This window comes from Stigmatopora argus, chromosome 3 (genome assembly GCF_051989625.1).
Source record: "Stigmatopora argus isolate UIUO_Sarg chromosome 3, RoL_Sarg_1.0, whole genome shotgun sequence".
Classification (NCBI taxonomy): Eukaryota; Metazoa; Chordata; class Actinopteri; order Syngnathiformes; family Syngnathidae; genus Stigmatopora; species Stigmatopora argus.
Genome location: NC_135389.1, coordinates 16,203,976 through 16,216,647, shown reverse-complemented (window position 1 = coordinate 16,216,647; position 12,672 = coordinate 16,203,976). Strand labels below are relative to the sequence as shown.

The 12,672-nt window shown below is 42.2% G+C and overlaps 1 protein-coding gene across 2 annotated transcripts in view; it reads left to right on the top strand.

Annotated features, from left to right (window-relative positions):
* Positions 1–12,417, top strand: part of iqsec3b (IQ motif and Sec7 domain ArfGEF 3b) — a 36,820-nt gene extending 24,403 nt beyond the window's left edge. The window contains exons 8-15 of one of the 2 annotated variants that reach the window (XM_077597275.1): positions 1,618–1,784; positions 2,489–2,628; positions 2,722–2,853; positions 2,954–3,053; positions 3,449–3,607; positions 4,074–4,166; positions 6,251–6,297; positions 8,212–12,417. In XM_077597275.1, the coding sequence (XP_077453401.1) occupies positions 1,618–1,784; positions 2,489–2,628; positions 2,722–2,853; positions 2,954–3,053; positions 3,449–3,607; positions 4,074–4,166; positions 6,251–6,297; positions 8,212–8,631 (1,258 nt within the window). In that variant the 3' untranslated portion in view covers positions 8,632–12,417. Of the gene's footprint in view, positions 1–1,617; positions 1,785–2,488; positions 2,629–2,721; positions 2,854–2,953; positions 3,054–3,448; positions 3,608–4,073; positions 4,167–6,250; positions 6,330–8,211 lie in introns of both variants that reach the window. The other variant, XM_077597274.1, reaches the window with a different exon arrangement.
* The last annotated feature ends 255 nt before the right edge of the window (positions 12,418–12,672 follow it).

Below are 12,672 nucleotides of genomic sequence, written 5' to 3'. Positions count from 1 at the left end.
ACAGAAAATGAATGAAAGAATACAAACTGAATGCTGAATTTAAAACTAGATAACATTAACTTTTTTATTTATATATGATAAAAAGAGGCAATCTTTCGCACTATAAAGCACACGTGATTATAATGTATACCGTCAATGAATTTGTTTATTTTCCGATATAAGTTCCACCGCATTATATAGCACATTAGTGCATCCATCCATTGCCGTTGTCGTTTATTTTTTATCGAGTAATGTTGTTTTTATGTTTTTTATTTGTTGTTTTCTTTGTGTCCTATCTAAATGAAGTTTAAACTAAACTACTTATTACTATGACTTGAATACTACTTAATCCACTAAAACTATCCCCTACTTCTCTAGCAATACTATGAACTACTTTACTTTTATTACAATATTTGTAATAAAAAATGCTCTACTGTCAATAACTGTAAACTGCAATTATATTAGTACTTTGGATTTCAACTGATTAATACTGACAAATGATTTGTCCTAATACTGGGTTACCCACTACACTTACTAACAATATTTGCGCACGCATTTGCAAAATGGAAGTACACTAAACTCTCAAATTTGAAGATACTTGATTTCTAGTCTGTTACCATCAGAAAATGTTTTAAGATGGATCCAACCTTTCAGGCTGTGGACATAGAAAACATGATGTGAACATTCAAGAAAGTATTTTTCTCATATTCAGACAGAGTGGAAAAGAGGCAAAGCCTATTACTTGTCTAATTTCACACTTTATGGGAGAACAGGCCCCTTCTGAAATACTTCTTTCTGGAAAAAAAGCTATTCAAAAGTGCATTTCCACCTTTTAATTAATTGCACAAGCTTCCCTAAAGCAGGCTCATCGAAATGAGGCTGTTGTTTCTTTCCTCCTATCGTAACCAGCTCTCAATCCATATCTTAAAAAGAATAGAAATAGTGCACCATAATAACAATAAAGCCAGGAGCCATGAAGTTGGAGGGTCTGCTTCATTAAGTTAGCCTGCGCTTCAGGAGCCACAAAGAAGGCTTTCAGAGGCGTTTCTAATATTCAGCTGAAGCCTGCAGGTGGAACTCAAGAGAGCTGGCTTGAATATTAACAGATCTTTCAGCAACATTTCATACAGTACTGAAGCAAGCATTTTTGAACAAATGAATGAAAAGTTCGGCAGGTTTCGTTTCACGGCAAAATTGAACAGCAAAAGTCTCTCATCAATCTGCAGGGGGTGCTTAATGCTTTGATATCGATGCCAATGCGATGGTATGGAATGGAATAATGCTCCATATATTTTTAGCTGTTCTTAAAATAACATATTTTGGTTCATGCTCCAAATTGCCGATTAATCCTTCATCCATAACCTATCCTTTGCAAACATTCTCCGTTATAGTCGAATTCCTCTTTGTCAAAATCCAGATAATCCTTAAGAGAGATTTAAAACAAATTGATTAAAAAGATGTTGGCCAAATATATACAAACACAGAATCACTACCAAAAATCTTAGCAATTCCACAAAAATATTTTCTAAATTTGAAGCACCTATTTCTTTCTATATTACATCTTTTTGCTTGTTAATATTTCAGTTCAGCATTACTCTCCTTCCCTGATCATGTATTTTTTTTTGGGTGTCCACACAGCCAGCGCTACTGCATGTGCAATCCCGACGTGGTGCAGCAGTTCCACAACCCGGACACCATCTTCATCCTGGCGTTTGCCGTAGTCCTCCTCAACACGGATATGTACTCACCCAACATCAAACCGCAGCGAAAAATGGGCCTCGATGACTTCATACGCAACCTCAGAGGTGAGCGTCGTGTATCACAGGGTGAGCGTCGTGTATCACAGGCACAAATTTGTATGCCGTTGACCTGAAGTGACCATTCCTCGCTCTCTTGCTGTTCCATGTCGGATATCTTCGGCTCCTCGGTTTCTGGCCCAGAGAGCCTCCCAATTAATTGCGCCTCATTGCGATTTAACGATACCAGCTTTTATTTTCCACATTCATCTCATCACCTGCTTTTTCCCGGCAGCACTTTGACTTCTATTTACCTTTTGTCACCCGCACTCTTTCTTCAGTCAACAGCAGCTTCTGACAGCCCCTTCATCGTCATGGAAACCATGAAAAAAAATCCTTCATGATTAAGTGAAGTACTTCTCCTTTGTGTGAATGTGACTAGGCAGCATTTCAAGTGCTGCTTGGGCATTTACAGTCAAACGAAAAAATTATGCATACCTGTGCAGAGGTACGCATAATTTCCAGTGCTGAAAACTAGAACATTTGCCAACATAGCTTTAATGTTATGCGGTTTGCAGAAACAACAGAAATGAAATCTTTCACCTTACAACATAAGAATTCTTCTGCTTGTGTTTTATTTTTCCAGAGACTTCTTAATTTATTAAACTCCTTGAAAGTAACAGCCTTCTTGTAAAACACATTAAAATGATAGTGTTTTTCAACTTGTGGCTAACGCTCTCACGATCTCAATGTCTCAATGGCTTCTCGATCAGGCGTGGACGATGGAGCAGACATCCCCAGAGAAATGGTGGCTGGCATTTACGAAAGGATTCAACAAAGAGAACTGCGATCCAACGAGGACCACGTCACCTATGTTAGCCGCGTAGAGCAGTCCATCTTGGGCCTGAAGACGGTAAGAATTAGTCACACCGATGACAAATTTCCCAACCTTTCGGACTGACTTGCTTTCCCTAACTTATCTCGGCCCATTTCCTTCCCTGCACAGATTTTGGCCGTACCTCACAGGCGCCTTGTCTGCTGCTGTCGTCTGTTCGAGGTTCCCGATGCCAACAAACCTCATAAACAGAAGCTGTCGCAGCTCCAGAGAGAGGTCTTCCTGTTCAATGACCTGCTCCTGGTAAGCAAGCTCCAAACTGTGTATCAGTTTGAAGTTGTTTTATTTAGCATATAACTTTTTGGGGGGGATGCATTTTCAACATGTTTACGTGTATCTCCAGATCCTGAAGTTGTGCCCTAAGAAGAAAAGCTCGGCTTCTTATAACTTCTGCAAAGCTATGGGTCTACTGGGAATGCAGTTCCACCTCTTCAGCAATGAATGTATGATCCACTCACACATCTACAAACTCTGCAATACGCTATCTGCCGAATTTCCCAACTTACAAAGTTTTACAAGCTGAATGCCTGTCAAATCATCCCTCAAGTAGTTGTTGCTGTTCTTCTTGTGGATTGTAACTTTGAAATCCTATTCCTCCGTCATTCGTGTACTGATTGTCTTGAAACTTGGTAAATTTAAAGCATGGGCCATTATTTATTGATCCTTGGAGTCTGATTATTGATTTTTTGTTGTTGTCGCAGGGCTAAATTATTTACGTCCGGCCTTAGCAATTTTTCAAGCCAAAATTTGAAACAGCAAAATAAACATATCCAAAATGAACTCATTCACTCCCAATATCCCAACCTATGAATAATTACACCGTGTGTTTTCCTATTAGACTACGCCCATGGTGTGACAATGCTGAGCCCGTTCACCTCTGAGAAGAAGCAGCTGGTCAGCTTTTGCTCGCCAAGTGGGGAGGAGCTGCGGAAATTCGCCGAGGAACTCCGAGAAGCTATTTCCGAAGTCAACGAGATGGAGCACATACACATCCAGTGTAAGGCTTGAGGAGGTGGCAGTGACCTACACTTTCACTTACTTACTAAAGCATATATACTATACAGAATGACCCATCAAACAAGCCAATCCATAATTTGTGGAGTTAGATCTGTTTGAATTGTATTTTTGAAGGTCAACCCAAAAAGCAAATTATCGGCTAAAACTCAACATGAGCAAACACAGGAAATATTCCCTATTCATCTGTAATCTTCATTTGAATTTGATCCTAAAACAGAAAGTCGGCACTCATTATTTACGTTCTCGGGCCACACAAAATGATGCGGCGGGCCAGGTTTGGCCCCCGGGCCGCCACTTTGACACCTGTGGTATTCAGTGTAACTGCAATTTTGAAGAAAAAAAAAAGACCAAACTGCTTTCCGCCACTGTAAATGTGTGACAGCTGGACACTAGTGTACACATTATATACATAATTAATATCTGTGTTTGTTTTCTTTTATTTCAAGGGGAATTGGAGCGACAACAGGGCATCCAGCCTCACAGCATCCATACAAACGGCGGCCAAGTGGATGCGCACACGGGACACGGGTCCCCCTTAGGTGTGAACTAAAATCCTCTCCCCCATTTTCGGTAACATTTGTCCGCAATGTCGTGGCCAACAAACTAGTGCCAATTGTAGCCGACTCATTTTGTTTCCTTTCACGAGTTAAATTTGAGTTTTTCATAATGAACTGACAGTTTATTCAAGCTGTACCGAGTTGCATTTAAGGCAAGTCATGCGCTACCTCAAATTTTACCACTTGCTAAAAGTTCCTTTTTATTTAGAGGGAACTAATCCCAAAGGTGAATGTATTTATTTTTGCAAAATAAGAAACTAAAACACACTGTGGTTTCCAGTCCTGAGTTCAGTTTTTCTAAATTGACAGTTTGGTGTTTTACCCCTAAGATTGCCACTGGCTACAAGTTGCTTTGTATTTACAGAGGATCAATCTGAAAGTGAATTTCTTTCTTTCTACAAAATAAGCTAAGCTTTCACATATATTGCGCTAAATCTCTTTTATCTTCCTCACTAGAGAAGAGCAAAGAAGCATTTTTTAAATCTCCAGACTGACTGCTGAAGTGTTTCCTTTCAGACACATACATTCATTCATTTTCTGAACCGCTTATCCTCACAAGGATTACGGTTGGTGCTGAAGCCTATCCCAGATAACTATGAATCGGTGGCCAGCCAATCGTAGGGAACAAGGAGACGCACAACCATTCACGCTCACACTCATACCTAGGGGGAATTTAGAGTGTTCAACCAGCCTATGCTGCATGTTTTTGGGAGGAGACGGGAGCACCCGGAAAAAACCTACGCAACCCTGGGGAGAACATGCAAACTTCACACAGTGAGGACCAATGTTCCCTCTAAGCTGCGCGCGTGCGCAATTGCACACTACTCTCGTCTTCTCTGCGCACAGCAAATTATATGGAGCGCACAAAATAAAATCCCTTTTTTTAGCTGCGAGGACGACGCGCGAACCACTCATCCGCCGGGCCGCCCATTCATAGATATTAATCATTATTTATGTGTAGTAGACATGCACCTGCTTATGGCAGGTGTGATACTGGTGTGTGCCCACAGCGAGCAATGATGATGTTGCTCACACCGGTACTCGGTGTGCTCAGGGAGGTTGTCTTTCTGCCCAGACAAACAAAAAATTAGAGGGAACATTGGTGAGGACCGACCTGGGATCGAACCCGGGGTCCCAGAAATGTGAGGCCGACGGGCTAATCACTTGCTCGCCGGGCTGCCTCACACACAAAAAATCACTCAAAATGACAGCTCCCCTACTTAGTGCTGATTAGAAGCCCAGAAAGATGGTATTCAAATTTAATTACAGTAGATGTCGACAGTATTTGTAGATGTTAGCTGTCAAGGTTATGAATAATGTCAGTACAGGTTGGAACACAATCCCAAATTATGCAGCAACCTCTGCTTGCTGCTGACTTACAATTTTTAAATGAATTGGACGTGCATTGCTGTCACAGGCAGTGAAACGTGATCCCTCCCTGGACATATATTGTCGTCGGTACTCGGACGTTTGGTCGCCGGACGTTTGGTCGCCGGACGTTTGACAACATGACAGAGAGTTTACTGTTGAAACCAGCTCTCAAAATTATATTCATGAGAGAGAGAGTTTAATATCTAAATATCTACTGTTGAAACCAGCTCTCAAAATTATATTCACCCAGGCGACCAAACGTCCGGGCGACCAAACGTCTGGGCGACCAAACGTCCGGGCGACCAAACGTCCGGGCGACCAAACGTCCGGCGACCAAACGTCCGGCGACCAAACGTCCGGCGACCAAACGTCCGGCGACCAAACGTCCGGCGACCAAACGTCCGGCGACCAAACGTCCGGCGACCAAACGTCCGGCGACCAAACGTCCTGCGACCAAACGTCCGGTCACGATTGTCGTCAATGCCACTGAATAACTTAAAGGGAAGCAACAACAACAACAAAAAAATATATAAGCCATATCAACATTTTTTAAAGTGACACTAATCTGAAAATCTGCCATTTTACCTTTCATGGGCCCACAAAGTGAAATGTCGGTATGGTTATGGACCCCGAGCCTCGAGTTGGACACTTGCATTCTAAAAATTTCCCGTGGATGTTCTTGCGTGTTTCGGCAGGTCAACAGGACGTGTACGATAAAAGTGGCAACAACAATGCAGTGGAGGTGAGTGCCAAAACCACTCTTGTCAGCCTCAGGTAAGTGTGTGCTTGGTCAGCGTCGTCAGCTTCTCTGTGAATGCACGTGCGTGCCTGTATGTGTGCGCCTTCCAAAGAAGAAAGTCACGCTTCGCTTTTAACAACAATGATAATAAAAAAAAGCGAAAAGCTCCACCGGAGGCTCATCACCAAGGATACAAAAGCTGCCTAGAGGCCCGCAAGTGGATCAGCTGCCACTCTTGCTCAGGAGAAAACATCTTTTCTCCGTCAGCTGTTGCTAAGCCTCGACGAGGCCAACATAAGCCAGTCTGTGCGTGCGTTGGTGTCCACCGTTTGTCTTTTCTCCCTTGCATCGTGTCTCTCTCCCGCCTCGGCCAGTCCTCTTGAGACCTGTCATTCAGTGTGTTAGGGAGGCACCACGCCCTCGGTGTCATTTTCTCCCCCTAAACCTCTACCAAATGCCCACCCTCACCTTCACCCGCCAGCAAAACAAACCCCCGTCCACCTCTGCTCTCTTCCTAGGACAGTAGTGAGAGTTTGAATGCTGTGTGAAATGTGTCTCCCTGGGTTACAATAGCTCTTAAGTCCTGAGCCTGAGTGCTAAATGGCCAATTATTGACTCTGCGGTGTCTGCGGGCAAAATTACAAGTTTCGGTAGGCCGGTTTGACGTGCAGTGGCACATTTGAGATCTGTAAGCAAGCAAGCACAAGTAGAATCAACTGAATTTGTGTCTTTTATAGATAGCGTAGTGCTTTATATGTGAATACTTTCACGCACACATTGGTAAACCAATGGGATGGTGGCATAATGAAATGCATTCAACTGACTTCATAGCAAGCAGCACTATTGATCCCGATTGAGCAAATGATGAAGAAACTGCTACTTTATCTGGCTGATTCTCTACTTTTTCATTTGTTCATTTTGGACACCGCTTATAGTACATGTTAGGGTCGCAGGGTGCTGGAGATTATCCCAGCTGACTACACCCTAGCCTGGTCGTAGAGCACACGTAAAGACAGACAACCATTTGCATTCACAATCACACCACCACAGAGTTGAAATCGAACCCACGCTGCCTGCTCTCGAGTCAAGGGGCAAAACACTACAATCTGGTGACACGATTCTGTACAATTGACTAATATTTTTAACATTTATAAATTTATTTTAGAAATTTGACTTTCTATTTTGGAAAAAATGTGCATTTTATACTTCTCAATGTTTTAAAATGAAGCGTCCAAAAATATTGCAATCAAAATGAATTATGGAAACAATGTAATAAATAATCATCAAATGTAAAGAAAAAATGCATACAACCTTACTATTGTTAGAACACTATGACACATCATAAGAGATCAAATAAGAAAAAATTGTGGTAGTAAGAAATGTAACAGTAAGAAATGAAATCAAAAGAAACATTTATTATAATAGTATATAACTGACTCTTATAATAAAATGTCTGATGTTGTCCCATTATGTATTGATAAATAACGCTTTTAGTGAATAATATTTAACAGGTGGAGCCGCGTGATGGTGTATAGAGGTTCACCCGCCTGACTTCAATGCGAACAGGCGTGGGTTTGAGTCCCGCTTGTGGTGCTAAGATTGTGAGTGTGAATGGTCGTCTGTCTCTCTGTGTGCCCTACGGCTGACTGGCGACCAGTCTTGGGTGTAGTCTACCTTTGGCCCGAAGTCCGCCGGGGTAGGCTCCGGCAACCCCCGCAACCCTACGTAAGATGAATGAATTAAACAGGTGTGGTTAATGATAAGCAGGTGTAGTGTGTGTCTGTGTTGCACGCGCTGCCTGTGCACGCCACCTCCGTGCATGCCTGCATGCCCCCGTGCGTGTCACACCAGAGGGCTGCGTAAGGCTGCGTTCAGGCTGGTAACTCCCCGTGCGTTCTCTGGCTGTTCCTAAACTAGGTGTCAATTCACAACAGGCTGCAGACCTACCAACTGAGCCCGCCCAGCGTTGAGTCCACGCCCCCTCTGGCCCTGACCGCCCCGCCCGCCTTGCTGGGCTCCGCCCCGGCCGGGGAGCTCCGCCCCGAGACGCTCATTCAGTGCCAGCAGATCGTCAAGGTCATCGTGGTGGACCAGAGCGGGCGAGGCCGCATGGAGGCCTTCCTCAGCCAGGGGCCGGCCGCCCACCAGCTGCTGCGCTCGGCCATGACCACGCCCGTCCACGTGCAGGGCGATGGGCCCCAGCCGCCTCTGCCGCCGCCCCCGCCCCCTTACAACCACCCGCACCAATTCTGCCCGCCGGACTCGCCCATGCCGCTCCACCACACCATCCCGCTCATTCGCAGACGCAACTCCAGCGGCTCTCGTAGCATCGTCTGACCCCACCCAAAATTCCCTCCCAGAGAACAGCCACTCTGACTCCCCCGTGGCCAAGTTGTTGGGACGCCATTTTATAAAGACAACCAACAGATGACCCGCTCGCTGAAGATGTCCGTCCCAGCTTTCTAGTACTACAGCCTCCCGACACAAGCGGCTAAGATCCCTGCAAGCACGGATGGGCAAACATTTGGGCGTGAGGGTCACATTCCTGACAGGCCAACTCATTTGGAGGGCAGACCAAAAAATAAATAAATTTCATTTTAATCACAAAAAGTAGAATTGTACACATCTCAGTATAATTAATTTACCGTTGTATTATTTGTTAAAATATTTTACAATAAAATAAAGTTAAGTTTTTTCATTAATGATTAATTACTTTTATTTGTAAATAATTCAAATATTTTGATTTATTCTTTCTTTATGATTTATATAAAAAATACCTTACTCATTTTGAATATTTAGTCATCATTGTCTTTTATATTGACATTGTTGTCAAGTTGTTCCTTTAAATTCTAAAATCATTCTTCCCACTATTTAATTGAATACAAATATTTGCCAATATTTTTGTAAAATTGTTGAATTTAAGAATATATTTCATGGTCATTTTTAAATGCTTATATAAATAACAATTGTTTATTATTAATTTAAACAACTTAAAAATGTCATGATACAAACAAACAAACAAAAAAATCATTATTCTATTCATAATGAGTAAATGATGATTATTCCAAATTTTAGAGCGGAGTGGCCTGCATGTGACCCACCAGCCATACTTTGCCCACCCCTGCCTCTAACACAAGGTTGTGATTTTAACACTGGACATTGTGGAAAAAAAGGTGTTAATCTCTTAAAGTCCAGCTTCTGAGCACTGCAATTATTTGTTCTTATCTACTGTGGAAAAAGAAGAAAGCTGCTTATTGGAACAATTCTTGTTTTAAGGATAAGATAATACACGAAAGGTACACACAAAAAGAGATGTCTACCCTGCATGTAAGGTAGCACGTGACGTATGCGTTTTTTTCCGATCACAAAAACACGACACAAAAACTAAATTGAGTCTTAGTGTTGTTTTAGCATGCAGTTTTAGGGCCAAACTGGAATTTTCTTCACTATAAAACCTGGAATCTAATGAAAAAAAAGTTATCTACATTTTGCAACAGTCATAAAATCCACCTTTTTTTATTCGCATAACCTCCTGCCATTGACAATCATTGACGTCCATTCGTGGCTCTTTTCACCCTTCCGTGAATTCAAATGACTTCATCATTATTTATTCACTCATCTTCCGTACCGCGCATGCGGGGGATGCCGGAGCCTATCCCAGATGACTTTGGGCGAAAGGCAGACTCCACCTGGTCGCCAGTGTGTCATTCGTAGGGCACACAGAGAGACAGACCATTCACACTCACTAACAACAACTGAAATTTTTGCAGCTAAATTTCAACACTGAAAAAAATCTGTGTTAGAAACTCAAATCCAAACTCCATTGGCACAGATTTTCATAATCTCACTTTGACCTTTGTCCCCTTTTTTTCCTTCCAGTTTGGCCCGAATGCATTAAGCTGATACAAAGTAGCAGGAATGGTGTGCGCCTATCTGACTTGAATTTTCCTTCCTCACACTGGGATCGCGCTGATAATTCATCATGCTTCCCCTCTTGTACATTCCCTTCTAATGGCTTTCTCCACTGTGAATATTGTTGTTGTAGAAGGCCATTTATCAGCCAGGAAACTCACTTACAGCATTAGTTGAGGAAAAAAAAATGACTCCACACACACAAGGGGTTTTGGACTAAGGCGCTAACGCTTTTAGCACTTTACCTTCTGGCACAGTGAGGAAAAAAGAATAAAATTATGAAATACCTATACGTATAAGCAGCGAAATGATTACGAAGTTGAATGGTCGGAACCGCTTTGTACGGCAGAGACGCACCGAGCACGTCTTTTACCTTTTTGCACCACAGAATATATGAAATATTGTAAATATAGAGATTCTATTCTGAAAGGGTGGTCTCGCGTCCGTGTGTGTGTGCGTGCGTGCGTGTCTACAACTGCTCGATTTGTACAGAGAAGAGTTTAGTTTAAAAGAAAGATACAGAGTTATAGTTATTAATTAAGACAAGCTTTTATAGGCTTTAGAGCAAATACCCCGGCAACACAAATATTAGGATCATCATTACAGTAGTATTGTATTATTAAGAGGAGATGTGCAAAGGGCTATGCTGTTGGCGTGATCACCCTCACATACACATTCACTCACACACGCACATGCAAAAACACCCCAGCCATATGAACACAGACACTTCTACTTTCCATTTTTTTGTGAGGGGGGAGGTTGTGTTTAGTTGCGTCATCTCCCAGGGACTTGATGAGAACCATTTCGCATGTTGGACTTTAAATTCTGAGCAGCTCCACTCTTTGATCAAGTCACCGTTGTCGTGTCAAATCGTATATTTTTCCACACTAGTATATTTATTTGTGGTGTGAATGCTAAAGAGTACATAAATTGTTATTCATATGTTTTTTTCCTTCTATCTAGAGTGCTCATTGGTATTTGACATTGTCGTTGTCATTGGCTAAACTGTCAAACCGGTTGACACATATTTTTATTGAACTACATTTTTGGACAGTTGATTTACTACGGGTTTACCCTAAAAATGTCCCACTTTATGGCCAAGATTAATTTATCCTTTGCATCAACTTGCATTAATATTAATCTCATCTCATTTTCTGAACCGCTTTATCCTCATTAGGGTCACGGGGGGTGCTGCAGCCTATCTCAGCTGACTCCGGGCCAGACACCCTGAATCGGTAGCCAGCCGATCACAGGGCACAAAGAGACGGACAACCATGCACACTCACACCCATACTTAGGGGCAATTTAGAGTGTCCAATCAGCCTACCATGCATGTTTTTGGAATGTGGAAGGAAACTGGACGACCTGGAGGAAACCCACACAGGCCCAGGGAGAACATGCAAACTCCACACAGGCGGGACGTGACCTGGATTTGAACCCAGGACCCCTAAGCTGTGAGGTCGACATGCTAACCACTCGCGCCACCAGGTCGCTCCATGCAAAGATACATTTTTGAACATTTATGAACTTGTCCAATGGCAAACTGTTTCTACCATTCAGGACAACTTTTTTTTCTTTGTTGCTCTATTTTCTGTGAGGAATGATCCTCATTGACATATAAGAATAAAACTATCCACATTTCTCTATTTATATATTGTCAAAACCATTCATGCCATCTCAGCAACTTTCGGGCCATTCCAAAGATTCTCAATTTTAACCAGACTCCCTTAATTCCAGTTATAATCTTCTCAGACAACGGAATACATTTGACAAATGTATTTAATTCTTCCCTTTTAACCTTCAAAATGTTTAACTGAGTCAGTGCATCGTGAGTGCTAATTTTCACCACTTTTCCTTAACCATTTGATCATCAACTAATCATTTTTTAAATGTTATAACCTCAAATTTCTAAAGTTTTAGAGTGTTTCTGTTCTCTTCAGCATTCACACACGACTTGGGAAATTTCATTTTATACATTTTATTGTCCTCCCTCCTTTTTTTCGTGTTGTCATGGGGATGCGGCTGCCTCATGCATCCTTCCTCACTGTCGAAGCACTGTCATGAATATTTGCACCCTCACGCTATTTATAAAAGAGAATAAGAGGAGATTTCTTAAAGATCAAGATGTTTATTATAAAAAAAGGGTATTTCTATTTTTTTCTTCGTTTGTTTGGAGAGAATGAAAGAATAAAGTAGTTTTTATTCTCTGTGCATCGTGGTGTGTTGGTGTATTGTCAATATTGATTTCGACGTGTGGAGCTGCTCTAATGAAAGATTTTGCAGCAGCTGGATGAAGGGCGGGCAGCTTATGGGAAAATCAGCCTCAATGGTTTTCCTGTGAACTTATTCATTACGTTACAGGGATGTCAAATATTGAGTGTGACAGCACTTGCGCCAATGGGCGTGAGGAAAGAGACACACTCACCTGCACAGGTCTTAAGAGACGATTTGGTTTAAACAACACAC